This window comes from Scomber japonicus, chromosome 17 (genome assembly GCF_027409825.1).
Source record: "Scomber japonicus isolate fScoJap1 chromosome 17, fScoJap1.pri, whole genome shotgun sequence".
Classification (NCBI taxonomy): domain Eukaryota; kingdom Metazoa; phylum Chordata; class Actinopteri; order Scombriformes; family Scombridae; genus Scomber; species Scomber japonicus.
In genome coordinates, this window is record NC_070594.1 from 21899239 (window position 1) to 21925653 (window position 26415).

General features: G+C 38.7%; 4 protein-coding genes across 4 annotated transcripts; 2 read left to right on the plus strand and 2 right to left on the minus strand.

The window, feature by feature from the left end:
- Positions 1–503: 503 nt before the first annotated feature.
- LOC128377082 (serine/threonine-protein phosphatase PP1-beta catalytic subunit-like) lies at positions 504–6854 on the plus strand. The gene is made up of 8 exons (XM_053336972.1): positions 504–582; positions 2696–2827; positions 3009–3239; positions 3559–3663; positions 3865–3936; positions 4286–4437; positions 4992–5126; positions 5222–6854. Exons 1-8 carry the CDS (start codon positions 531–533, stop codon positions 5324–5326), a joined length of 984 nt encoding a protein of 327 aa, XP_053192947.1. The 5' UTR covers positions 504–530; the 3' UTR covers positions 5327–6854.
- A 128-nt stretch (positions 6855–6982) lies between these two features.
- Positions 6983–12421, minus strand: bpnt1 (bisphosphate nucleotidase 1). The gene is made up of 9 exons (XM_053336974.1): positions 12268–12421; positions 11586–11707; positions 11154–11258; positions 10945–11052; positions 10727–10775; positions 8969–9060; positions 8692–8889; positions 7449–7554; positions 6983–7255 (listed from the first exon to the last, which is right to left on the minus strand). The coding sequence occupies exons 2-9, from the start codon at positions 11703–11705 to the stop codon at positions 7104–7106; spliced, it is 930 nt and encodes a 309-aa protein (XP_053192949.1). The 5' UTR covers positions 11706–11707; positions 12268–12421; the 3' UTR covers positions 6983–7103.
- A 7460-nt stretch (positions 12422–19881) lies between these two features.
- Positions 19882–20779, minus strand: saysd1 (SAYSVFN motif domain containing 1). Its single transcript, XM_053336977.1, has 2 exons — positions 20534–20779; positions 19882–20312 (listed from the first exon to the last, which is right to left on the minus strand). Exons 1-2 carry the CDS (start codon positions 20723–20725, stop codon positions 19989–19991), a joined length of 516 nt encoding a protein of 171 aa, XP_053192952.1. The 5' UTR covers positions 20726–20779; the 3' UTR covers positions 19882–19988.
- Positions 20780–21459: 680 nt separating this feature from the next.
- grcc10 (gene rich cluster, C10 gene) lies at positions 21460–25411 on the plus strand. Its single transcript, XM_053336978.1, has 4 exons — positions 21460–21476; positions 22594–22647; positions 23576–23752; positions 24319–25411. Exons 2-4 carry the CDS (start codon positions 22596–22598, stop codon positions 24456–24458), a joined length of 369 nt encoding a protein of 122 aa, XP_053192953.1. The 5' UTR covers positions 21460–21476; positions 22594–22595; the 3' UTR covers positions 24459–25411.
- Positions 25412–26415: the final 1004 nt, after the last annotated feature.

A 26415-nucleotide genomic window follows, 5' to 3' on the forward strand; every position in this document is an offset into this window, starting at 1 on the left:
GTTGACTATCTTTCCAGCTCTACCCTGATATAGGCTATGTCTCCCATCTCCACTGTGTGGCCTACACTGTATCTATTTTTGGCCACACCAGCATTTTGTCTCCTCAGTTTGTGCATTTGTGGCCTGTTGATCCAGACTGATATATCTCAACAATTGTTCAATAGATTGCTGTGCTCTTTTACAGACACTCATAGTGCCTAGAGGATAAATCCTAAAATATTTTTATTATCATGCCACTGTGTTGATTGATAGGCTATTTGTGGTTTGTGATTAGAATTAAATGTCTGGACAACTATTGGATGCACTACCATGACTTTGGTATAGATCTAAATCTGGATTCATTGTGTTGCAAGTTGGGATGTGGAAAAATATGTGTTACTATACTTAAGTGGTGACAGTAGACCTACTTAGGGTGATCCATGATATCACTATCTATGTGATTTCCTGGCAGGGCTAGTCCTCTAGTAGTGAGCCTACAAGTCAGCATACAGGGCGAACTTTACCCGCCATCCTGCCTGTGTGTCAGAAACATGGCGGAAAGCGAGTTGAACGTTGACAGCCTCATCTCTCGATTACTGGAAGGTAGTGTGTCTCCATGATATCCCGTCTTTCTTTACGCTTTATCAATGAATTGGCTAAATTGTACGTGTTGTTGTTTTTTAGCTTGTAACTTCACGGTATGTTAGAAAACCGTTTTAGCAGCGTGCATCTTTATCTATCTGTGTTCATCATCGACCCATAAGCTAACCGCTGCGTTACAAGAAGCTCTCAGCTCCTGTAGGAGAGTTATCCCGTTATTATGCTACCACAGCCCGCAGCAGCAGCGACATATTCTCTCATGTTAGCTTGTTTGATAACGTTAGTGGGAGCTGTGTGCCTAAAATGAGGAAATAGCTTGCTGCTGTCAGAGAGAGGAAGAGACACCTCGGTGTTATAACAGACTGGACGAGTTGTAAAGTGAGGCAGGTTAACAAAGCGTTTTCTGCTTTAATAAACGGAGAATGATAATGAACGAGAAACAACCGTGCGACGTTGTGGTTGCTTAGTAACGTTAACTTTGCTCGTTGTCAAGGTAGGTAGCTAGCACGTATCCTGTCGCCCCCCTCTTCCTCCTCTTCCTCCTCCTCCTCCGCACACACCCTGGATGTGTTGGGACCTATGGTTGGGACACACCCCCAGCTATTAGCCCGCTGAAGTCTGCATGACTTTGGGATTTCGTATCAATAATATTTGATTTTTTCTTTAGACTGAAATGACGTTTTGACAATAATATAATCTACTAAATATTCGTATTGTTATTGACATTGATAGCTGTTCAGTGGTGGGAAAATACTCAAATACTATACTTAAGCACAATTTGGAGGTGCTTGTACTTAACTTGAATATTTCCATTTCATGCCACTCTGTACTTCCACTCTATTTCTACTCCAACTGACATCTGTCTGTCAATGTTGGTCACCATTTTCCAAAGCCCAGATCCTTCCTAAACAATCTTGTTTTGCCATAACCTACAGTCTACAGTACTAGAATATTCAGTTTGCTATAATAGAGGCCTTTAGAAAACAGTCATATCAAGAAGCTGGGATCAGAGAATTTTGACATTTTTCCTAAAAAAAATGACTATGACTAAAAATGATTATTTATATAGCTAACAATTATTTTCAGTCATTTATGTTAATTTAAGTATTAAACTCCACACTTTAATTTGATATTTTACTACTTAGAAACACGTTGAACACCTGTAATGCCTCAGTGCTTTGAACATATTGTTCAGTAAAATTATAAATAAAACTACTTTAGCTGCTAAAATGCAGTTATAGCCTCAAACACATTACTCAACAAGCTCACTTGTTTATTCTTTACACTCTAGTTGCCCTCTAGACTTTGTGTCCTGTTTGGACCACACAGCCCTCGCTCACACACTTCCAGCTGAGCCGACAAGCTGTTCATTCCTGTACTTGCCAGTTCATAACAACCCGTGTTGACTGGAGTAAATGGCATGTCTGGCCTAGAAGCAAAGCAAATGCAATGATCAGCTCTCTTTAATGGCACACTGATGCAAATGTAAACAAAAGGGTAGAGCAAGGGTAAAACACATGATTTGAACAGGCTATCGCTCACATAGTTACTGAGAGGCCTTTTAATGTAATGGCAAACTCTAAAAATATGTAATGTTTGCAGATTTTTTAATAGTTTAGTTTACATCATTAATGTTTGTATGAATCCATCAAACAGGCCGCCTATACCATGATCATTTTAGTTGTCTGCAAAATGTTTATTATCTATAACTCTTTACAAAGTTCCCTATCATGGCATGTGTAATTTTATATCACAATATGGTAGCATTTCAGAAAGTTGAGGAATTATTAATAAATAAAATAAGTGTATTTTCTGCTACTCCAGCAATTATGTAGCTGAATAAAAAAAAAAAGAAAAAAGAATACTGGTTCCAGCTTCTCAAATATGAAGATTTCTTTCTTTTCTGTGTCACTGAATATCTCAGACAAAACAAACACATATAAGAACTCATACTGTAGCTAATCAGACTGTAACTGAATTTGATTTATGCTTGTGCTGATCAAATAAACACTGTCAGGTTACTAATTGTATTTGATTTAGTTCACCCTCATTTCTTTAACAACCAGCCCATATAAAGACTGATCACCTCTGTCCTCTGTGTGCTCTTGACTTGCAGTGCGAGGATGTCGTCCGGGGAAGGTGGTACAGATGACGGAGGCTGAAGTGCGGGGGCTCTGCATCAAGTCCAGAGAGATTTTCCTCAGTCAGCCCATCCTGTTAGAACTGGAGGCTCCACTCAAAATCTGTGGTGAGAGCATTCATATAGCTGTGACTTGGTTATTGATCACTGTCTTAAGGACATTCTGTATTTAATCTATCTTTATTTATTATATTATTACTCTTATTATCATCTGTTTTCATCAGCAATTGTTAGATTGTGATGTTAAATTGTTATATGAACGAAAAGTGAGCTGAATGCATCGTTCCAGGTGATATCCACGGACAGTACACAGACTTGCTGAGGTTATTCGAGTATGGAGGCTTCCCTCCAGAGGCCAACTACCTGTTCCTGGGCGACTACGTGGACAGAGGGAAACAGTCACTGGAGACCATCTGCCTGCTGCTTGCCTACAAGATCAAATACCCAGAAAACTTCTTCTTACTCAGGGGGAACCACGAGTGTGCCTCCATTAACAGGATTTACGGCTTCTATGATGAGTGTAAGTTGTATGTCATGTGGCTTCATATGAATACTGCTCACATTCTTCAACAGTGGGTTGATGCATTTTGTAACACTTGCTTATTGTAGCGTTTTAAATATGAGCATTAGCTGATTTTTTTTTTTTTTATTGTTTGTTTTGTTGTTACAGCCTAGATCATTCCTCTATGCTATTAAGCTTTGCATGGAGGAATTCAACTTCCTTTACATGGTAAAATATCAAATGTGAATGTAGAAATCTAGTATTATTCTGTCTCAAGCCTAATTTACAAGCATGATTTGTTCTCATTGATTTTAACACCTCTTCATCTTTTCCTCAGGCAAGCGCAGGTTCAACATAAAGCTCTGGAAGACCTTCACAGACTGTTTTAACTGTTTGCCAATTGCTGCGATTATTGATGAGAAGATCTTCTGCTGCCATGGAGGTTTGTGAAGCATCTATGATTCGTAGAAACCAGTAATGGGCTACTGGATGGTGTGATAAGTTGTTCAAAATAGCGGATTATGCCATTACATCATTACATTAATAGTTAATAGTATCAATAGTTTTTTTCATGTACACTGTGATGTATGCAGGATTTGCTGTGGTGTTGAAAACTTTCAATACCATCATCTGTTCTCTTCAGGGCTCTCACCTGATCTGCAGTCCATGGAACAAATTCGACGCATTATGAGACCCACTGACGTCCCAGATACAGGTTTGTTTATCCTACGTGTTCAGATAGCTTGTCAATACTTTAAAACTGGAGTAAAAAGAGTCAGTTAAGTAGCTGGTGTTGAAATTTAGCTTGCGTATAAAATGAATGTTGCCGACAACATATTTGTCTTGTGCTCCACAATTATGAAACAAATGTATAAAGGCAATGATGTATTGTCTAAAATAAAGGAAAAAATGTTGGAAGGGCTGCTCAGAGTGTGGGTTTATGCATATTACAGTACCAGAGTGTTTTAATTTGGATGAATCTGTGACTAACTGCTTGGCTGTCTGTGTTTTTGACTGCTGCTGAATGCTTTTTTAAATTTTATTTATTTTTTTTTCTAATCCAGGTTTGTTGTGCGACCTGCTGTGGTCAGACCCAGACAAAGATGTCCAGGGCTGGGGGGAGAACGATCGAGGAGTTTCCTTCACCTTCGGCGCCGATGTTGTCAGCAAGTTCCTCAACCGCCACGACCTGGATCTCATCTGTCGAGCACATCAGGTACAGAGACACTCGTGCCACGTTGTGAGTGTAGGACACATTCAAAACGATAGTGGCAAATTAAACTTTATTTTAATAAGGCAAATAAATTGGAACGACTTTACAAACTCACAGGACTGAGCAGAAAATAATAGAAAGTTCTTACAGTATGAAGGTCAAGGCTGTTTTCTCTTAATTTAAGTAATTTTAAAATACTCATTTCGTAGAGATGGATGAAAAAAGTAACCAGGTGGAAGAGTCTGGTTTTTTTTAGTTAATCCAGTGAATACCTGACAAATTAACGCATACAGTCCTAAAATATCTTAATTAATTCCAACATCCTGTGTTCTAATCGGTGCAAATAAAGGGAAAACTAGCACTGCAGTAATGTTATTGTAAAATCTTTTAGCTGACAAATCCCTATTTTCTCACTTCATATTGTGATATTGTTTTTTAATATTAGTGCAGCTCTGCTCTCCTGTAGCTTTTTGTTCCCTCTACATATCGACACAAAATACTTTAAGTGCTTTTGAGCAAATCAAAATTGAAACAAATATTATCCTGTTGTCCCGCAGGTTGTTGAAGACGGCTACGAGTTCTTTGCCAAACGACAGCTGGTGACACTGTTCTCTGCCCCCAACTACTGCGGGGAGTTTGACAACGCAGGTGGCATGATGAGTGTGGACGAGTCTCTCATGTGCTCCTTTCAGGTAGAAAGTGTAACGTTTCTCTTACTGGCACACCGATGCTGCTTTACGCCCTGTCGATGAATTTATTTTACAACTACGATGATCCTGTCTTTCAGATCCTAAAGCCGTCAGAGAAAAAAGCAAAGTACCAGTACGGAGGGGTGAATTCAGGACGCCCCATCACCCCGCCCCGCACCGCTCAGGCACCGAAAAAAAGGTGAGCGGCTGGCCCTGACTCTCCTGCTCCTACCCCAGCTGGTCTCTGGCCCTCTTCCCTGCAGGCTGCCTCAAACACTCCAGCCTTCTCTCAGTCAGCTTGTTCGTGTGTAAACAGAAATTCCAGGAGTGTTTTTTTTGCTTGTTTGTGGGTATTTCTATGAACGTGAGTGGTATTTCTTTTTTTTTTTTTTAACCATGATATGTATTACTCAGCCCTCACTTCTGCTAGTCAGTCCATTCAGCAATATTGAAACCAACCTCTTGTGGAATGGGCAAGATGTTAAGAAAAAATGCTTCCCTGCTTTCAGATTAACGGTTTCCATAGTGATTTTGTGAATGCATGCACGCTTGTGAGACTGAGATGGGTTATTTGCCCTAGCCGATGTAAAATTCATAGACTGTCCCAGACAACAGGGCCAAATATTTCCTGTCTCTCCTTAACTGATCTAATGTTCATGTCATTTACTTAATTACTGCCATTGCCCCCTTAAACATGCCTGCAGTAGTACACTGCTTAAAAACAGCTAGTTTGACATTTCCATGATTTTTCTCTTCGACTCAAGAATGTTCTTCTCTGCGTGGAGATAAATAATATCTTAAGATTTTGCTAATTTTAAGTGCAATAAATATTGCTAGAAATCTTGCTATATGCAAGCATAAACATATGTACAGACCATTCAAGCCTATTTGATCTTTAAAAACAGGACACAGCATTGTTATGCTGTATTTTACTGGGACATTCATATAGAGTAGATGCTCTATATTACATCAGTGTTTCCAGCCTCTTTTCACAACCAACATCTTTCACAACCAACATCAGCTATGAACCTTTTTTAGCCCTTGCATCACTGAAGGAGTGTTTGAAGAGTTTCCATTGTTGGTGTAAAATGGGGAAAACAATGCAATATTTAAAAATGAAGTTTTCTGTTCTTACTTTATGTAAATTCAGTGACACATGTGGGAAGCAAACAGTGAGAACTCTGAGTTTGTGTCCTTCACTCTGTTAAGTACAGTAGGTGAGTAGAACAGTAGAGACGGAGCGGCCGGCACACATGAGGATGGTGTGTAAAAGAAATGAAAAGAACATGAAATCTTGTTAGATAAGAAACTGGCATATAACGCAGGATTTAAAAAAATAGTTTTCAGTATATTCATTTTTAAAAGTGGTCACAGTTCAAAGCTCATATTTGGACAGTTGTACACCTCTCACAACATTGTTCCAGTCATAAAACATCGCATGGCATTGTAAAGATGTTGACATCATAAAGTCAGGATGGTGGCATTTAGTTTGTTGTTGTCATTATGCTAGTAAATGACATTGTTCCCAAATAGTGGTTATTCAATGAAGTAAATCATTTCCAACTCACTAATGGACATCTAACCTATGTATTTTTTTTAAATTTATTTAAATCTTGCCTTTTGCCTTGTAAATCTATCAGTCTTCAAGTTGGAAATGGTATGTTCAAATGTTTTGAGATTTGTACAAGTTCGTTTCAAACGAGTGAAATAAATGGAGTGCTGTTGAGCCTGCTTCCTGCTTGTTGTCTCTGATTAAGTGATGCTGAATGACACACACAATGTTCAGTCATGTTCATGTTGAGTCTTGTAGACTTACGTTCCTTTGCGATTATGTTGATTTACAGGGGTATATATTACAATTGATGACAGTTCCTGACATAAAGAAGTGTGCTGCATGTGTGAACTGGTTATTTACAGCGTAATGTTGATTTTTGTTTTGCTCCACAGAGGGACATTAGTGACTCCTGATTGAGACAGACCTCAATCTGACTTTAGGGCTTGCAGTACTGACTGTGGTACTCTGCTGACGTAGTACTCGTGGTTGCGTAGTGTAGCAAGAACCCCGGCAGAGTTCATGTGCTTTACATTAGCGTCGTAGTGGTATGGATTTCCACGCATGTCAGTCAGTTTACCTGCACAAGAAAAAAAAGAACAAATGAATAATTATTCAACTTTTAAAGCATCTAATTTAAGCATGCCAAAAGGAAATACAGTGCTGGATTGTTTTAAAAGCTTTTTTTAGTGCACTTACAGTGACGCACTTGTGCATTTTAGTACTTCCACATATACAACATGGGCTCTTGAGATAGAAATGAAGGTTTTTACCTCCGACAGCATGTAGAATTGCTTCAGCAGCACAAGTGTCCCACTTCTTGCATCCTGGACTGGCGAAGACATAAGCAGTAGCTCTGCCCTCAACAAGCTGGATTACCTGCAGATGATCATTGGATAAGCATGAATCAACAGGCTCTGTGTGATGGTAGTGTTAATGCTAAATGTCTTTATGTATTAAACAGTAACAAGTAGGGGTGGGGGGAAAAAAAAAATCGATAGAGCATAGTATTGCAATATTTCGTGTGGCAATATTTTATCGATACACAGACGCCAAGTATTGAGCTTTTATTATATAAACTGCAAATGAAAATTTTGTTTTTGGTACTAGAATAATAAAATCAATTGCTTTTTCAGTCCACTAGATGGCTCTAGTTTGTTTTCTGGTGAGGTCAGCAGAGGTGACAGTCAGCGTGCAGGACCAAGTTTTCCTTTGGGGACATAATTTGCGGTTGAAAAAAGGTAATGAATCGCAATATATTTAAAATCGCACTAATATATTGTGACACAAGTATGGTGCTAATATTGTATCATAAAGCCACTGGTGATTCCCACTCCTAGTAACAAGCTTCAGCATCATTAGATCACTGCTTTTTGCTCAGGCTTTGCAGTAGTGCTCACATGTTAAGCCTATGGAAAGACAACTAATAACAAACATGACCAGTTGATAAGGGGGAAAAAATCATTCCAATCACAATTTTGGGCACTCGAATATCTCTGACTGTTGGATCAATCAATAACCATAACAAAGCAGACCAAGTCCTTCATATCTGGTCAACAGAAATCAGCAGACTTCTTTTAGCAACAACACTGAACTACATTTTCACTTTTATATTATACATATTTCAAAAGCTACAGTCTAGATATCTATTATATAAATGATACGGCTATTAAGGCTTCTCCTAATATGATTCTTTCTTTCACAGTTCTTGTTACTGAATTTAATCATTTATCTGCAAAAAGAGCACCATTCCCAGCCGAACATCATCTACCCCCTGCTGTCACTCTGTAATGTTGAACTTGCTCTACTTCAGAGAGGAATGTACAACTTGGTATGCATGTATATCAAAGTCAACACAATGTAAGAGTTACTGGATAGAAATAATAAAGTCTGATCTTTCAGCGATATATGCAGCTAAGGACAGAATCAGAAACCCTGACTGCATTGCTACCTCATGTACAGATCAATTACATTGACCTTAGCGCAGTGTGTTGTTAACTCTAAAATCTATCTCACCTTGTTCCCTGCACCACCCACTTTTACAACTTCATGTGGTTCCATGGCAGCTACGCAGTCTGTTACCACCTTGTTGCTATGGGAACGGGTGGTGGTGACGATGCGTCTGTCACCTGGAACTTCCTGCAGCTGAAATCCAAAGGCTCCCAATCCCGGCATTCCCCATATGGTTCTTCCTAACGATGCCCCTGCTCCAAGCTGATGAGGAAAAGGTCTGAATTAATCACGGGTGAAGGAGAACAGAATGACACGACTGCAGGATCGTTTAGTTTGGTACCTGGTAGTTGTAGAAAGGCTGGTTGATGATGCCTGCGATGGGTTTGCCTCCGTATGCAACACCGATAAGCACTGTCACGTTATCCAGGAGCCCTGTTGTCAGAAAACAGCAGGAAGTTAGCTAGACGCCAGTTAAGAAAGCATTTCTAGCATATTGTGGTCAGTTAAGTGTCAATATGGTATTTACATGCAAGACGGTAAGGAAAGGACAACATCTTTAAGATGAAAGACTGGTTCCTTGTTGGTTCAGACTGATGTCTACACTAGAGCTAAAACGACTAGTTGATTAATCAATTATTACAGAAAAATATTCAGCAACTGTTAAAATAATAATATAATTGTTTTTGTCCCTTTTTAAGAAAACATGTCACGATTTTACTGCTTTTGGCTCTTTAAATGTGAGTGTTTTAATGCTATTATTGTCATAATGATAGTAAACTGAATATCGTTGGGGTTTGAACTGCTGTTTGGGCAAAATAAGACATTTAAATATGTAACCTTTGCCTCTGAGAAATTAGAACGGGCATTTTCACTATTTTCTGACATTTTATAAACAAGTATATCTAATTCTTGATTAATCAAGAAAATATTCAACTCATTAATCAATAATGAAATAATCATTAATTGCAGCCCTAGTTTATCAGTTCCCTGCTGTCGCAGTCTATCTGTCACCCATACAGAGAGCTGTGCTGAGAAGCTGAGAGGTGTCCGACCCTTTGAATGGTGACTGGGCCTCAGGTCGGAGATGCAGATACTTTGACCCTGGGGTCAGCAGAGAGGAAGTGAGAGAGACAGGTGGACAGAAGAAGCATGGAAAGAGGGAAAAGAAAAAAAAGGAAAGTGACAGTGAAGCTCTGACACCCAAGAGCAAGATAGCAACCCAACAACCTGATCCACAGAGGGTTATGTTCAATCAAACATTACAACAAAGATTTAAATTAAAGACCGTAAACCAACATGTTCACTGTCAGGTAGTTCAATACATTTAAAAAATGTAGCAGAACGTATTATTCAGTAACTAATAAAATCATTCAACATAAATCACAAATTAGTACACTTCAAGCAAAGCTCAAGTCAAAAACAAAGACCACATAGTACATTTTAAAATGTAACCATAGCAACAACACATACTGTGAGCTTCACAGTGCGTTACACTTTAACTTACTAGAAGAAAATAACTACTAGATTAAAGTAACTACAAACAAACCTTTCCTTGCACTCAAGTGTGCCAAATTTGAAAATAATGAACTTGGAAACTCTATTTAGTTCATTATCTTATAATGGAACACATCTTTATACATTATTGGTATAACTAACTGGTGAACATTATTCCAGGGCTGCAACTTATAATTATTACCATTATTGATTAGTTGTTTAGTAAAAATGGCCATCATAATGCAATGGGGTGTTTAAACAAAATTAACTATTTTAAAAGGTGTTACTTCAGCTTTAAAAAACTGTAATGGACATATTTATTCACGTTATGGACCTAATGATTGCTTACCTGGAAAGGAATGAATAATCATTAATGAAGGTAATAGTACTGATTGTATGTGTGCTATTATGCCTTTATGAGAGCTGGTGGAGTCACTTTAGAAACACGCCTATTTGTCCAGTGAACTTGTTGGACAAGAATCAATTAGATCACAATGATATCTCATGCTACGTTGCAGAAAGCACAATGCAAGCATTAGTGTTACACACCACTCCAAACATGCAGTATTAGATTTAAAAACAAACACACATTTGAAGAGCTTACCTTCAGTATACTCCTTTGTGCCATCGAGAGGATCCACCCACACAACTAGCTGAGATTCACAGAGACACATTCAAAGTCTGTTCACACAGTGAGAGTGAACTTGCACAAACTGTAACACTTATATTTTCAAGATATTGTAATACACAGCCTATCAGTCATTCAGCTCAATACCTGTTACTGAAAATATATGTTGTATTTCTGAATGTTCTGGTTGTTACCTCCTCCTCTTTCAGCCCACTATACTCTGCTGGACAGCTCTTCTGAAGGATTTCCTCTGCCTGGCCATTTTCAATGAGATCTTCAGTCACCTCCTCAGCTGGAAGCTCCTGTATGAACAAGTCATACTTGTGATCATGTCTCCTCACTCTCTATAGTTGAAGCTTAATAGTTGAATAATCTTGTAAGAGTTTCTAATGCATTCACTCACCTCTTCACCAATGATGGTGATTTTAGGGAAGCGTTTGGACAGTGAAGCACAAATGCTCTGCTGTGCTAGTCTGTCTGCCAGTGTCTGCAGATCATTAGCGCCAGTCTGCTCATGGGGACAAAGAGGATGTTATTTCTAACAGAGACATCTATCAAGATTTATCTCTTATTTATAATGCTGCACTTGTACACCCAATGTGCAATATGATGTATATTTGTATGTATATTTCTAATTTTTATTTCAAGTCTCTCCAACTTTCTTTTCTCTCTCTCTCACCCCTTTTTTGAAAATATGTATTTTGTACTCAACTGGAACTAGAGCTCGAAAAAGCTGAATTTTACTGCCTTCAATGTTGCCACTGGCTGTGTAACAGTGAAATTAAGTGTTTAACCTGCTAAAAAATGTAAGAAGCAAAAAATAAACCGGTCCCACCTTTTCCACAATGCCAAGTTCTCCACTGTGAAGGACCTTCCTCACAATAGCTCCAGCTTTTTCAGCCACAGTGTAGGCAGACGCCACCAGGCGCATAACCACAGCAGGATTCCCAGACATTGCTAAAAGAACAAAAGAGTACACATTCAATCACACAATTAAATACATACAGGTCTGTAGCTTAAAGAGTTAATAACAAAGTTGAAACAGGGGATGCATCTCTCATCTCATCCCACCAGGGATTACTAAAGCAGACTTTGAACTGGCAGAAACAGGCTTTTTGTTGCAGTCAAGCTTATTTTATGCAACTGGAAAAGCCCACATAGACCTTTGTGGGCAGAATGGCTTGAACTCCTGGAGGCTGCTTCTTTTGAACATTTAATTGCCAGAGTAAATAACGTTCGCTGCAAAAGAAGCATCATTTCTGACATACATTGAGGATGCACCTCACCACAGTAACTGCAGTTACCTAATGTTTTCTACACTCCTTCGTAGATTAAGCAGGTAACTTTGTATTTCACAGAAAAGGGGTTAACTAGCTCACCTGGACATAAAGCTAAAGTCAGAGCGGACAGTCAGCCTCTGGCTACTATGCTGCTGTTGATAGTTACCTTTACTAGAACATTTAATCCAAGAATATCAAGTAATAAAGTGTCAGTGGTGAAGTGAGATGAATACTTACTGGTGCTAACTCTAGGAGGTGGCCAATGGACAGTTTTCACAGGTTGCACAAGACGAGTTGAATGTAGGAGCTGTAGGAAGTGAAAAACCTTTGAGCCAATGAGCTAACACTAATTGTCAAGATAGTTATCACCCCAGAACAAGAAACAAATCGTGCCTTATCTCAGGAAGCGAAATGTCTAGCAAACAATGCTCAGTTCAGGAAATTAATATACGATTTAATCAAACATAAAGAGATAAGAGGACCCCAAGAACCAAATGTGAGCCAGCCATGTAGAAAAGATCAAATCTGTAGTTGGCGGCCTGAGAGCAGATGCGGAAGTGTGAGGGGGGAACTATCTCGCTTTACATTCTCTCTGTGCAAAAAGGCATTTGTTGGGTCTTAGTGTCCGTCGGGTTTGAGTTGAAGGAAAAAGGGCCTCCTTGCAGAGATACATATTTGACATTTTGTCCTTTCATCATTTCATCATTACCTTAAACAAAGTTCAATTAAAAGTTTTGCCCATGTTGATATTTTCACGTTGATATTACGCGTGTGCATCATGCGGGCTTCTGATGACGTGGCTTGGCAACCGTTTATGAACTCTTTTAAATGTATTATTAATTTCAGTTATTGATATAAGTGCACATACATTCATGAAAATGGCTAACTTACATAACATAACAAGGATATGATTACAAAAATTACATTATTTTCTGAAAAATAAAATAATATAATTAAATTGTTTACTAGGGCTATGTGCATAGCAACCAGTAGACCCTCCAAAAATGCAGAACACGTGGCTTATCTCCGGTTATAACTGGAGGAAAAACATAGTAATGATATTAAATAAAATTAATAAATAATAAAACCATACATGCACAGCAACCAGAAGCTCCATTATTCCAGAATGCTGACACATTAGCAGTACAATATATAACCACGGCTGTACTCATGGACATTTTTCACAGAGACAGAGAGGTAAGATTGTTTTTATTTAACTTTTTATAGGTAAGTTGCACCAAACTGGGCTAATTAGCGTTAGCCCTCGCTAATTATCTTAACAGTAACATCTTTGCTAAGATTTTTTGTTGGGGAACATATATTCCCAACGAAGAAGAAACTAATTTTACTGTGTTATTCCATAAAAATATGTTTCATTGCTTGTATTGAGTGACTCGTTAACCTTAATGAGTAACGTGGTAACACTTGTAATGAGTTACTGATATAGTGTGACTGATAACATTTTGAAATTCGTTCAGTATTTAATGTAAGTTACAATGCTCCTCCTACCAAGAGTTAATGTGATGGTTGATTTTAGTTGATCAACTACACATTTAAGGCTGACAAAGTTTCTACACATTTAAAATGCAGAAAATGCAGCATGTCTGTTTGTACACATCTTTTAAGAGTCTGAATGAAAGAAATCACAAAATGTAACTTTAGCCTACATGTAACAGAACCAAGAAGTGACATTTAGCCTACTACTTAAAATTCATTTTGCAATTACATTACAACATCTTATTATTTATTTATCTATCAGAATACTACGGCTAAGGAAGGTTGAAAAAGGTTATAACTGGAAAGATGGAGGAAGAGAGAGAGTGGAGGTGGAAGACGAGCAGGAAGGCAGAGATAGAAGAAAGGAGGGAAACTGAAAGACAGGAGAGGATGTGCAGAGGAAGAGTGGAGAATGAGGAAAGAGAAGAAGAGGAGAGAGGGAGGCAGGAGAGGGAGGATAGTGAACAGCAGGGTAGGATTGAAAGGAGGAAAAAGAGGAAGGAGGACAGACAAAGACTGGAGAGAGAGAGACAGGAGCAGGAGGAGAGAGAGAAGGAGGAAACTGAAAGACAGGAGAAGGCTGAAAGGAGGAAAAGGAGGAAGGAGGCGAGAGAGAGACAGGAGCAAGAACAGAAAGAGAGACAGGAGGAAGAGGAATGGAAGAGAGTAGAACTACAAGAAAGGGAGGAAATTGAACGACAGGAAAGGATTGAAAGGAGAAAAAAGAGGAAAGAAATGAGACAAAGACAGGAGAGGGAGGAAAGAGAGAGACAAGAACTGGAAGAAAGAGAGCAACAGGAGCAGGAGGAGAGAGGAAGACGAGACAAGGAGGAAATTGTACGTCAGGAAAAGACTGAAAGGAGAAAAAGGAGGAAGGAAGCAAGAGAAAGACAGGAAAGAGAGGAGAGGCAAAAACTTGAGCAGGAAGAGAGAGAGAGACATGAAATGGAAGAAATTGAAAGATGGGAAAGGATTGAAAGGAGAAAGAGGAGGAAGGAGGAGAAAGAAAGGCAGGAGCAAGAAGAGAAAGACAGACAGGAGAGGGAGGAAATTAAACGACAGGTAAGGATTGAAAGGACAAAAAGAAGGAAGGAGGAGAGAGAAATACAGGAGCAAGAAGAGAAAGGGAGACAGCAGGAGGAGAGAGAGAGACAGGAAAGGGAAGAAATTGAAAGACGGGAAAGGATTGAAAGGAGAAAGAAGAGGAAGGAGAAGAGAGAAAGACAGGAGCAGGAAGAGAAAGAAAGGGAGGAAAGGGAGAGACATGAACTAAAAGAAAGAGAGCAACAGAAGCAGGAGGAGAGAGAAAGACGAGAAAGGGAGGAGGAAAAAAGACAGGCGATGGAGAAGAGAAGAAGGATGACGGAGGATAGAGAAAGACAGGCACGAGAGGAGAGGGAGAGAGAGGACAGAGAAAGAGAGAAAAGGGAGAGGAAGAAGATGGAGAGAGAAGAGAGAGAGGAGAATGAGAAGCAGGAGATGGAGAGGAAGGCAGAGGGCAAGAATGGCCTCCTGTCTAAGCTGAAAATGCGGATCCTGGAACACCGGGAGGAGCGACTCACCAAAGCCATCAACGAGACCTTCCAGAAGGAGGTGGCTGCTGCTTTTGGTGGTAAGAACATTTGAACACATGTTCTGTAGTTTTAAATGTTTAAAGACTCAAAGTTTCACTCAATGATATTTTCCGTCTTTTAAGGGGACAGTCCTGAAATGGAGATGAGAGAATGGAGGCAACAGGCTAAGAGGAGGAAGCTCATCCAGGAACAAGAGAGAATCGAGGAGAAACTCAAACACGAAAGGGAGGAGAGGGAGAGTGAAAGACGGGGGAGGTGGGAGGAGAAATGGGGTCGGGAGAGCGATGCAGAGGACGGGACAGGAAGCAAAGCCACAGCACCAAAGAAGGACCTGGTAGCAAAGCTGAAAATGCGCTACCTGGAACACCAGAGGGACCAGCTCACCAAAGCCATCGGCAAGACCCTCGAGAAGGAGATGGCCGCTGCTGTTATTGCTGGTGAGAAAGTCAATGTTTCTTACCATCATGTTTATTATTCTGTAATTTGAGATTAAAATGTTTGACTCTTTACTCTGTTTTTAAGGGCACAATCCTGAAATGGAGCTGAGAAAATTGAGTCAACAGCTCAACAGAAGGATGCTGATCCAGAAACGAGAAGAAATCGAGGAGAGAATCAGACGCAAGAGGGAGAGAGAAAGACAGAGGAGGCAGAAGGAGAGACGGGGTCAGGAGAGGAGTGATGCGGGGGAGGGAAGAGAGAATGACAAAGGTAAAGAAGACGAGGTAGTGTTGGTACTGAATTTTGGAGACAGTGAGGAAAGTGAGGAAAGCGAGGAAAGCGATGAAGAGGAAGCGGCGGTGTACGTAGACAGCGAAGAAAGTGATGGAGACCAAGTGGTGGAGTTCAGAGTCAGCGACGAAAGCGACGAAGAGGTAGCGATCGAGTTCACAGGCCGCGACGAAGAGGAGGTGGTTGAATTCAGAGTCAGCGACGAAAGCGATGAAGAGGTAGTGATTGAGTTCATAGACAGCGACGAAGAGGAAGTGGTGGAGTTGACAGACAGAGAGGTAAGTAACAAAGAGGAGGAGGTGGAAGACAGAGATGGGGAGGAAAGTGAGGAAGAGGAGGAGGTGGAAGACGGAGATGGGGAGGAAAGTGACGAAGAGGAGAAGGTGGAAGACAGAGACGGGGAGGAAAGTGACGAAGAGGAGAAGGTGGAAGACAGAGATGGCGAGGAAAGTGATGAAGAGGAGAAGGTGGAGGACAGAGACGAGGGGACAGGAAGCAAAGCCACAGCGATGAAGAAGGGTATCATCTCAAATCTGAAAATGAGGTATTACAAACACCAGAAGGACCAACTGGCCAAAGCCATCGACAAGACCTTGAAGAAGGAGGAGGCTGCTGATGCTCTCGGTGGTGAGAAAGTCAACTTCCAAACTTTGACCAAACATCTCATTCATGTTCTGTAGTACATGCTTTTAATGTTGTCATATCTGATATAACCTTCAGAGTACAACATTCAAAGGTTTAACTGCTCAAAGCTTGACTCTGATATTTTCTGTCTCTCAGGTGACAGTCTTGAAATTGAGGTGAGAAAATGGAGGCAAGAAGGTAAGAGGAAGAAGCTGCTAAAGAAACAACGGAAAGTGGAGGAGAGAATCAGACGCAAAGTGGAGGAGGAGAAAAAAAAGGGAACTCAAGAGGATGGAGAGGAAAGGGGATCCAATATGTTTTTCAAAGTTGTTACCGCGTACGTCAGCGGGTATGGTGACCTGAACATGGCCGTTCTGTAAGGTGCAATTTTACACCTCTGTGTGGCTTTCATGGAGATGGTATGTATACTGTAGGTAAGTATCATTTCAACTTTCATTTCAAAAATAAACAAAAAAAAAACAACAAAAAAACAAAACACTTCATCTAAAAAAAAAAACCTTAAAAATTGTGAGCATGCAAAAATAACACCTTGAAAACCTATTAAACTAAACTAAAAATAAAACTAAAAACTCATTCTAATAAATAATTTGGCAAATAAATAATTGCAAATTCAGATTAGAGCAGTTAGACGAGAAAAGTAGAATATTTCAAACAGCAATTTGTTGCAATAATAATCAGGTAGTTATGTGATTTTACTAGATTAGGTCTAACTTTAGAAACTAAACTAAAACCTTTTTTAAAAAACAACTTAAAATCTGATAAAGAATTGAGCAAATAAATCATTTTAAATTAAGATTAGAGCAGTCAGAGAAAAAAGTAGAATACTTCAAATAATACAGAATAAAGTCATTTGTCCTCCGATGAGGGGGGGTGGAGGTGGGTTTAAATTAATTAAGTCTGATCTAATATAGAAACTAATTCAATATAATAAATCTAATATTGACCTGTACAAGGTTGTGCAGTTTTCTTACAGGCAGGCTGTTAGCTGTTAGCTGTTACCATCGGCAACAACAACAAATGATTCCGTGCAGATTTGAAACACTTTGGTTGGATTGGTCTAATAACAAATGGACTGTAGGAATGAGGTGGACGATGGTTCCTCACAGAAAGCTGTCAGTGAGACAGAAGAGGACATCTTTGACAGACACAATCAGCCGCTCTCCTGTTTCCATCAATAGGACTTCAGTCAACATCCTCAGCAGCTGTTAACTACTGGATGTGAACATAAACTCCCAGCTGTGTTCAAAACAAGGACCAACTTCATCAGACATCTCCAAAGATTTTCTATCACCAAAGTCCAGACCAGCTTCTGCTGCTACACTGCTGAGACGTCCTGACAGGATGTGTCACAGTGTGGTATGACATCAGAAAAGAGAGACAGAAATGACAAGCCTGCTTAATAACTAGTTAAAACACACTTGAAATAAAGGGAAAAAACCTTAAATCTAATGCATAGTTTGGAAATTAAATAATCAATCATCTAATTTAGATTAAAGCAGTTAGAGAAGAAAAGTAGAATATATAATATAATAAATAAAGTCATTTGTCCTTTGATGAGGGGAGATGGTTTAGATTTAAAAAGAGTGAGAAGCATGACAAACATGCAAAATAACCGCAATTAAAACTAAACTGTACTAAACTAAAAACTTAAAATCTGATAAATAAATTAGCAAATAAATACTTTTAATTAGATGAGAATAATAGAATACTTCAAATGGTCAACGTAATAATTGGCTTTAAATGAACAGATACAGCTCATTTATAATATAGTATAGAACCTAAAATAATATAATATGAAGTGATATAATCAGATCTAATCTTGTAAAATCAAATAACTAACTTTAAAAAATTAAATCATTTCAAATTCTGATTCGTGTAGTTAGAGGAGAAAGATAAGATATTTCCAATAATACAGAATAAAGTCATTTGTCCTCCGATGAGGGGGGGTGGAGGTGGGTTTAAATTTAAAAAGAGTGAGAAAAATAACAAGCATGCAAAACAGCAGCAGTTAAAACTAAAATTAAACTGAAGTAAAAACTAAAAAAAAACTATATTTACTATTTTAAATACTACAGAATAAAGTTGTCCTCCGATGAGGGGGGGGTGGAGGTGGGTTTAAATTAATTAAATGAAATCTGATCCAATACAGAAACTAATTTAAGGCACACATAAATGTAATCAAGTCTAAGGTTATACTAAAGGTGCTAATTGAATGTAATTCATGATGTGATGGTGATTCAGATAAATGAGAAGCTAAATAATCTTCTGCATCGTTCAACACAACTGGATTGAATCTAAATGTTGGAATTATTGTACATAAAGTTATCTCATATTTACTCCTTTCTATAATCATTAACATTTATAGTCATAGTATACAAGCTTGCTGTTTTAAAGTTGTTTTTCAGGAAGTGGCCGAAGTGTGTGTGACCAACTTGTGACCCCCACCCTTTAGAGCAGCAACACTATGTAAATTAGGGATGGTCCTGAAGAGAATAAAAACAAAGGGTTCGGCAAGGTTTGCTCAGAGCAGGTTGGAGATTGTAACTGAGCAGATCTCTGTCCGTTCTCCTTGCAAGTAGAAACTCTAATGCTGTTGTCTTGTCTACCTGACACTAAGCATCATCAATAATAACTCATTGATAAGCTTTAGCTCACAAAAATGATCACATCAGATGTAACATGACAGATTCTGATCTGGATTTAATATTCTTTGATCTGTAAAATATTATTAACTCTTTTTTCCGTGCTGAGAATTTGACAATGCAATATTTAAAGCTGAACTAAAGTAAAATAAACATGTTTGTGCTAAATATCAACAAATGTCATTGGTTCTTGTTTTGACTTGTGTACTTGTTTGGCCAATAGCACGGCTTACTGAGACACTGCAGAAGTGTTTTCCTGGTTATAAAATATCCACTAGGAAAAGGTCTGTTGGCTGTGTTGTGTTTTAATAGGACCTTTGACTACAAAGCCACATCATACACTGTTACAGAGCGTCATTTAAAGCAATACATGTATCGCTCCAGTTCTCCAGAGATAAGATGATCCATGATACAAAGCCTTGAGATTGGGGACATTTTTCTACGAGGCTGGGATCCTCTTAGTGACGCAGCTTACCCTTCATCATTTCATCATCAGCTCTTGTTTGACTCCATTTCCCTATTAAATACTCTTCCTATATTTTCCAACAATCCCAAATTGATAAGTAGAGGACAATGGAAAGTGGAGGTCAGTGTTCAAAATGAATAAAGATTTTAAAAACCCTTTAATTAACTGTGTTAGGAAAACATCCTGTCAAGTGATAGACTGGTGAGGATTAGACCACCATATCTGATGTGGTGTATCCTTCCTCCACAATGTTAGGTGATGGACACTATCTGTGATATTAAACTATTAAACAGGAATAAACTATCAGTAGAATTTTATGTTATACAGAATTAATGAACATAAATTACTGTAGCAGGTCTCTGTATGTTCCTGAACTGATTATTTGATTTAAATGTCCAAAGCATTTCATCTGTTTGCCAGAGGTCTGTAACCCATCTCGCCCTCCAGCTGCTCCGCAGTGAGAGCGCCTAGCAGAGGCTGACAGTCTGGATTGAAGACAGAATAAGCACTCAGTTCTCCAGGCTTACGGGCCGCTGGGCTACGGAGTCCTTCATAGAGCCAGTAGAAAAGGGAGATGACGAAGAAGGGGAGGCCGAACTCCAATTCTGCAAACAGACCTAGGAGAACCAGCCAAAGCAGCACTTTGAGCAGAGTAATGTTTGAGAAGACAATTTGTCTCGAAGACAGCCACCTCCCCAGAGCGCTGTCCAGCAGCCAGTCGCTTCGGTCCTGCAGGGGACACAAAAGAAAGGTCAAGACACAGGAGTGGCAGTGTGTTTACAATTAAAGTAGGCTTTATATCAAACGTGAATAGTTGTGTGATATCTTTAGGGGATCTGGAGGGAGACAATGACACTAATGATATCATGAGGGTTATCATGACTTGGGCCTGGACACTTCAAAATTAACTTTAAGTGTATTCTGTAAACTAGGTGTGAACAGAGTCTCACCTCGCTTTGAGGGCTGTGAGTTGAAGTCTGGATGTTTTCTGTCTGTTGGTTGTCAGCTGGTGTCTCAGTCTGACCTGCTGACTCTGTCACTGTCTCCGTCTCTGTTTTGGACTGCAGACCAGCACACTGATCCTTTTTGGCAGCATGGTCAGCCTGTCGTCGTGCTCTGAATTCTGCCAGCTTTTGCTCCATCGATAACCTGCAGAGTCAAGCGAACACCAGCTGAAAGTGATAAGCTGTACGTACGTGGCAAAACAGCTGTTACTACACGTCATTCAGCACTTACCTCCCAATGTCGCTTCGATCACACTATAAACAAAGTCCAGTGTGCTTATGTTCACTGTTATTCACTTGTACTTCCTCTTAAATTACATTCTTCAGACTTACAGTGAAACTAGCTGAGTTATTTACATTTCACATCCGCGTCTGCCTGAAAGGAGGGAAACATGTCGTAAAAACCATTACGACACTGAAGTTAGCTTCCGATTCGAGGTTAAAGGGGAAAATAAAGGGAAAAGTCTAAATAATATTTAGTGGCTGATAAGTCATTTTTGCACCACTTACACTTGTTTTTAAAGTGTCAGACATCGTAAGGAAAGCCTTAACGCTGTTTAAACTCACTTTGAAATGATAAAACATTGATTTTATTTATGAAAAAGAAAAAAGGGCAATTTCACAGTTTTCCCCCCATCCAGACATTATCAAACAAACCAGGTCCAAAAGCCAGTGCAGAGCAGTGAAATAGCCCCATAAAGGGTTTTTATACGATGTCTAACACTTTCTTTAGAATTTAAGAGATGGAAAAAACAGAGAGCCATTCCTTAAAATATCAATATTTATGTTTCCCTTAACTTTACCCTTAACCCTAAATCGGAAGCTACGAATCGGAAGCTAACTTCAGCGTCGCGCTTTCGCCGCTAGCTCGGGTGGTTTCATCAGGGTGGTGAGTACTGAAAACACAGCACTGTCATTCTCAATATCTTGTTACATTTCATGCGTTTTTGTAGTTGTATGTATTCATTGTAGCCATTCTCTGAGCTGGTTAACTCTGAGCTATCAAAAGAGAAAAACAATGAAACGATCTGTAGCTGTTGAACTAACGTCGAGCTCATCACAGCAGCAGCACGTCTTCTTTTAGCTGTATTGTAATAATTCAAACTTGTTAACTTTTCTTACTACAGTGACACATAAAAGTAGAGAAGAACATCATTATATTGTCGCTAGAGGCATGTGTAACGTTACTGCTTGCTTCAAATGTAACGCTGGGTCCAAGCTAACTACTAGCTACCTAACATTACAGTGTGCAAACATTTAGGTCGTGAATGGATTGTATTTATTACATTTTACTGTAACAAACAAATAAGGACTCATGTTTTTCTTGCTGTAATCATTCCTCCTGTTCATACTGACCATTAGAAGATCTCTTCATCATGCAAGACTGTACATTTGGTAGATATCCTAACTCAGACTGCTGAAGCCTCATATAAGCTTCAGATCAACTACAACAAACAACAAAATGACTGGATAAACATTTGAAGTAGATCTTTTAATAGCCAGTGTGAACAGGATGAATGATTATAGTGAAGAAAACCTTTTTCACTGTTGACATGGACACCTGACTGATAAGACAGACTTGAAAAATTGTGAACCTATCCTTTAAGTAAAAATAGCAATACATAAATGTAAAAATATTCCATTACAAGTACGTAAGTATTGGCAGCAAAATTTACTTAAAGTAATGAAATAAAAGTCCATGTTATGCAAAGTTTCCCCATTTAGAGTGTTTTATTTATCAACAATAAATTGTAGTAATTTTTTGACATGTACATGTAAACATCATTTTTAAGTTGTGAACACAGCACTAATCCTAATGATGTATACTGATTGGTAGTTTGTTCTATAACTGTTATTTTAGGAACATGATAAGTACAGTACTTAGTTACCTTCCTTTTTGTCTAGAACAGTATGTCTGTTTTTTATTGTCTATTCACTCCTGATTAGTAGATTTACTGTAAATATGTGAGTTCATTTTGTTGAGTGTCTCTCTCCTGAACCTGCAGACATGGCCTCAGCTCCAGCACAGCAGCCCACCCTGACTGTGGAGCAGACAAGAGGTGAGAAAACTTCTTACTTAATTCACCCCATGTTAGGTTCATCTTTGGCCAGCCACAGCTGCGTTGTGATTTAGTCAGGACAGAAGATGCCTTCAAACCTTTTCATAAGAGTTCTGGTTTCCTTCCAGAGAGAAAGAACATGATGGGTGTGATCTTTAAGCAGGGAGTTTGGATTCTCCCCTAAACATCTGTAATTCAGCTGTGCTTCAGTCTGTTTACAACTGATGTTAAAATATAGAAAGTCATGCCCAGAGTAACCAGAGTTCAACAGACAGGGCCTTTTAGCAGTATTTTTTCTGTGTGTGGAGTAGGATTTAGATCTTGTGATGCTGATGCTTGATCTTTAACTTAAGAGCAGCTGAAGCTTTCTGATCTGTTAGCTGTCTACTTTCAAAAACAAATTGAAAATGGTTATATTTTCTCAGGTTTATGGTAAGTTGCTGTGTGTGTCTGTGTGGTGACGAGTGCTCCTGACCAATCTTTAGGAGAATGGGTTTGCATTGCAATTAGGGCTTCAATCAACAATCTTATTCACTATGAATGATGAATGAATATTTATTCCATTAATCGATTAATGACATTGTTTGTGAAAGGTCAAAATACTAAAACAATGTGCTGTAATAATTTGTTAGAGCCTATTTTGACGTCTTCATTTGTCTGATCAACAGTCCAACATCCAAACATTCATGTTATTATCATATCTGACAAACTGCAACCAGCAAATATCGGTCATTCTGGTTTAAAAAGTGATTAGAATAATATTCAATTATAGTTGATTCATTTTCTGTTGGCTAATTGTTGCAGCTCTTATTTTCATACATTGAGCCCACTTGTGATAAAATGTGCTATATGAATAAAATCCCTTGTACTTACATTTACATGCTGCAGTACAGAAGTAGAGAAACTGATGTTTTTGTTTGCTTCACAGTGGTGCTGAGTGAGGTGATCCAGGCCTTCTCGGTTCCAGAGAACGCAGCGAGGATGGATGAGGCGCGAGAAAGTGCCTGCAACGATATGGGCAAGATGCTACAGCTTGTGCTGCCAGTGGCCACTCAGATTCAACAAGAGGTCATCAAAGCTTATGGCTTCAACAACGAAGGAGAGGGTGAGACTTTCCAGACCTAAATAAAATAAATGTATAAGCACTTTTTCTTTGACTAGATGCCAGTGGGCTTACACTGGTCTTCACTGTTTTCTTCAGAAACATTATGTACTTTGTGTCCATTAAACCAATCCAAGCAGCACCCAACAGCAAATTTCATAAATCAGTAAAAATTCAACACAAATGTTGGGTATGAAAAGATTAGTTGATTAATCAATTACTCATTTGAGAGAAAATTAATCAGCAACAATCTTGTCAAGTCTTTTATTTTTCAAAATGACAAATTAACTGTTTCAGCTTCTCAAATAAGAACATTTGCTGGTTTTCTTTGTCTACAGTCTCAGAAAATGTTATATCTTTTGAGTTTTGCTCAAAATAATCAGGCCTTTGAAATCATCACCTTGGGCTCTGGGAAAATGTGATGAGCACTTTCAGCTATTTTACAGAGAATATTGTGAAAGTGCTAACAGTAAACCTCATAGTACTGTCACATTAAATATCTATAGATGTTTAGGTACAGACTGAATTTGATCAGTTTCTGAATCTGATTTTGTCTGCTTTGCTTTCAGGTGTCCTTAAATTTGCCAGACTGGTGAAGATGTATGAAACCCAGGACCCTGAAATCGCCACCATGTCAGTTAAACTGAAGTCTCTCCTCCTACCACCGCTCTCAACACCACCTATAGGGGGCGCCATCCCAGCTTCATAGGAGTTATTTACTACAAATTGTTTGCAAGGTTAATTTTGTGTCATTCTTTGGGAATCTACATGACCATACTGTATTTTCAGGATCCTGTCTACAGTCTATCTGCCTTCATGTGACACTAAGTAAAATTTACAATTTCATGCATTAATGTTCTATCATGATGAAATTCACACTATATATCTACATTGTGGTTTAATTTCCTCACAAAAGTGTTAAATTATTGCTTTTAGAATGTTTTCATTTGTTACTTGTTACACTTATAACATTTTGTTGTGTTATTGAACTGTAAACATTTCCTTTTGATGCCATCTTTTATACCATTTTATATGCTGTCAAGTGTTATTAAATGCTGTTTTTTCGTTATGTATTAAAAATAAAGCTTTTCTGTGACGCTGTGTGGTGTTAATGGAGAAAAAGTGAGAAACAATAACTTCCATATACATAACTTTATTATTGCAATAAGGCTTTGGCAAGAACTTCATATGTTTACATGTTTTTAAAAATACTTAATGCTTATACACATACATATGTACACAGACACACACATCTCTTCAAAGGCAACTTCCTGTATACAGTCTGGTTAAAACACTATTCCAACATAAAATCTGATTTCATGTCAGCTCTTTTCTTCTGTGGGATGTTTTATGTTTGAGTGCATGCAGACGTGATGACATCATGTCATGAGATTGGTCAAAATAGATTAACTTAAAGTGTCCCATATTCTGAAATCCTCTACTTAAAATACAACCGTTTTCATTAATTATAAAGTGCTCTTTTTTGTAAATTTTCTTTTTTAAAAGGCAAACAGTGCAAAACCAGTGCACCCAGCACCCAGTAAACAGTAAACAAAAGTGAAGTTGAGCAGGAGTATTTTCTGATTTTAAAATCTATTTGTGTCTTTTTGTGCAGAATCACCTGACAGCTATTCTGATCCAGTGTTGTTTCCATGTATGTAGAAAAATAAAAAGTAATCCGAGGAAGAAATGCTGTTTAATTTCTTCCGTCTGGTTGTCAGTCGGTAATCATTTTCTGTATGTGGGAAAGAGTGCTGATATATAACATAAAAACAGTCTGATATTGCTGCTGACACACCTCAAATCATCATTAGCACTGCTCCCTCTTGTGGCGAAAAGTGTTTTAGTCTTTCAGCTCTGGTCACAACAACGGAGAAGAACCAGGTAGAGGAGCAACAGATGACGACTTTCACATCTCAAAGTGTCGGAAGATGCTTTCGACATAGCTCAGTACCCTCTGCCAGTCCGGTCCGTCCACCTTCAGCATCTCGTCCACTGTCTATCACACAGTTGTCATGAAAACAGAGTAAGACCGAAGACATGTTATTATCTACTGTAAGATCTATGAGTGAAGCTCCTCTGTGAGAAGGCTGTCAAAGAAAACTATACTAATACAAAAAATAAATAAAAAAACAAATCTAATGTGACATGATTGTACATAACATACTAAATGAGTTTGTTAAAACCTGCACTGAACATCAGGAGTATTTGTCCAAAATATCTCACCAGTGTGGCAGAGATTCCTATATCTTCTCCTGTCTTAAAAGCAAGGTCCAGATTCTCCTCCTGTAAAAACACAACGTTAAGTCAAAAGCAGCTTCTTTATGAGTTTAGACATTTTTACAGACTTTCAGAAATGGATTCTTGACCTTCTTCATCTGTGAAACATCCTGTAAAGTCATTATCACACCTTATGACTGCAGCCGATATCTTTCCATTCTGTCTCTGTGGAGGCCTTTAAAGGCTTGTACTTGTGTTAAAGATATTTAGCAAATTATTAACTTGAATTAAATTTCGATTGTCTGCTTATCACATGTGCTTCTTTTCTTTGGAGAATCAACAGTTTTACCTTGTCTTCTGGGCTGAGGCTGTTGTACGGGATGTGAGTTGGTAAATATGTGTGATAAACAGCACAGAATGCCAGTCCGTCTTCCCAGCTGCTGCTG

Excerpts from the sequence above, each read along its gene's own strand:
- LOC128377082 (XM_053336972.1), top strand. The coding sequence starts at position 531 with ATGGCGGAAAGCGAGTTGAACGTTGACAGCCTCATCTCTCGATTACTG. Across the intron at positions 583-2,695 it reads CATCTCTCGATTACTGGAAG|TGCGAGGATGTCGTCCGGGG; the intron begins GTAGTGTGTCTC and ends CTTGACTTGCAG. Across the intron at positions 5,127-5,221 it reads CTCTCATGTGCTCCTTTCAG|ATCCTAAAGCCGTCAGAGAA; the intron begins GTAGAAAGTGTA and ends CCTGTCTTTCAG.
- bpnt1 (XM_053336974.1), bottom strand. The coding sequence starts at position 11,705 with ATGTCTGGGAATCCTGCTGTGGTTATGCGCCTGGTGGCGTCTGCCTAC. Across the intron at positions 11,053-11,153 it reads TCACCATCATTGGTGAAGAG|GAGCTTCCAGCTGAGGAGGT; the intron begins GTGAGTGAATGC and ends TTGTTCATACAG. Across the intron at positions 7,256-7,448 it reads AATTCTACATGCTGTCGGAG|GTAAACTGACTGACATGCGT; the intron begins GTAAAAACCTTC and ends TTTCTTGTGCAG.
- saysd1 (XM_053336977.1), bottom strand. The coding sequence starts at position 20,725 with ATGGAGCAAAAGCTGGCAGAATTCAGAGCACGACGACAGGCTGACCAT. Across the intron at positions 20,313-20,533 it reads CTCACAGCCCTCAAAGCGAG|GACCGAAGCGACTGGCTGCT; the intron begins GTGAGACTCTGT and ends TGTCCCCTGCAG.
- grcc10 (XM_053336978.1), top strand. The coding sequence starts at position 22,596 with ATGGCCTCAGCTCCAGCACAGCAGCCCACCCTGACTGTGGAGCAGACA. Across the intron at positions 22,648-23,575 it reads GACTGTGGAGCAGACAAGAG|TGGTGCTGAGTGAGGTGATC; the intron begins GTGAGAAAACTT and ends TTTGCTTCACAG. Across the intron at positions 23,753-24,318 it reads CTTCAACAACGAAGGAGAGG|GTGTCCTTAAATTTGCCAGA; the intron begins GTGAGACTTTCC and ends CTTTGCTTTCAG.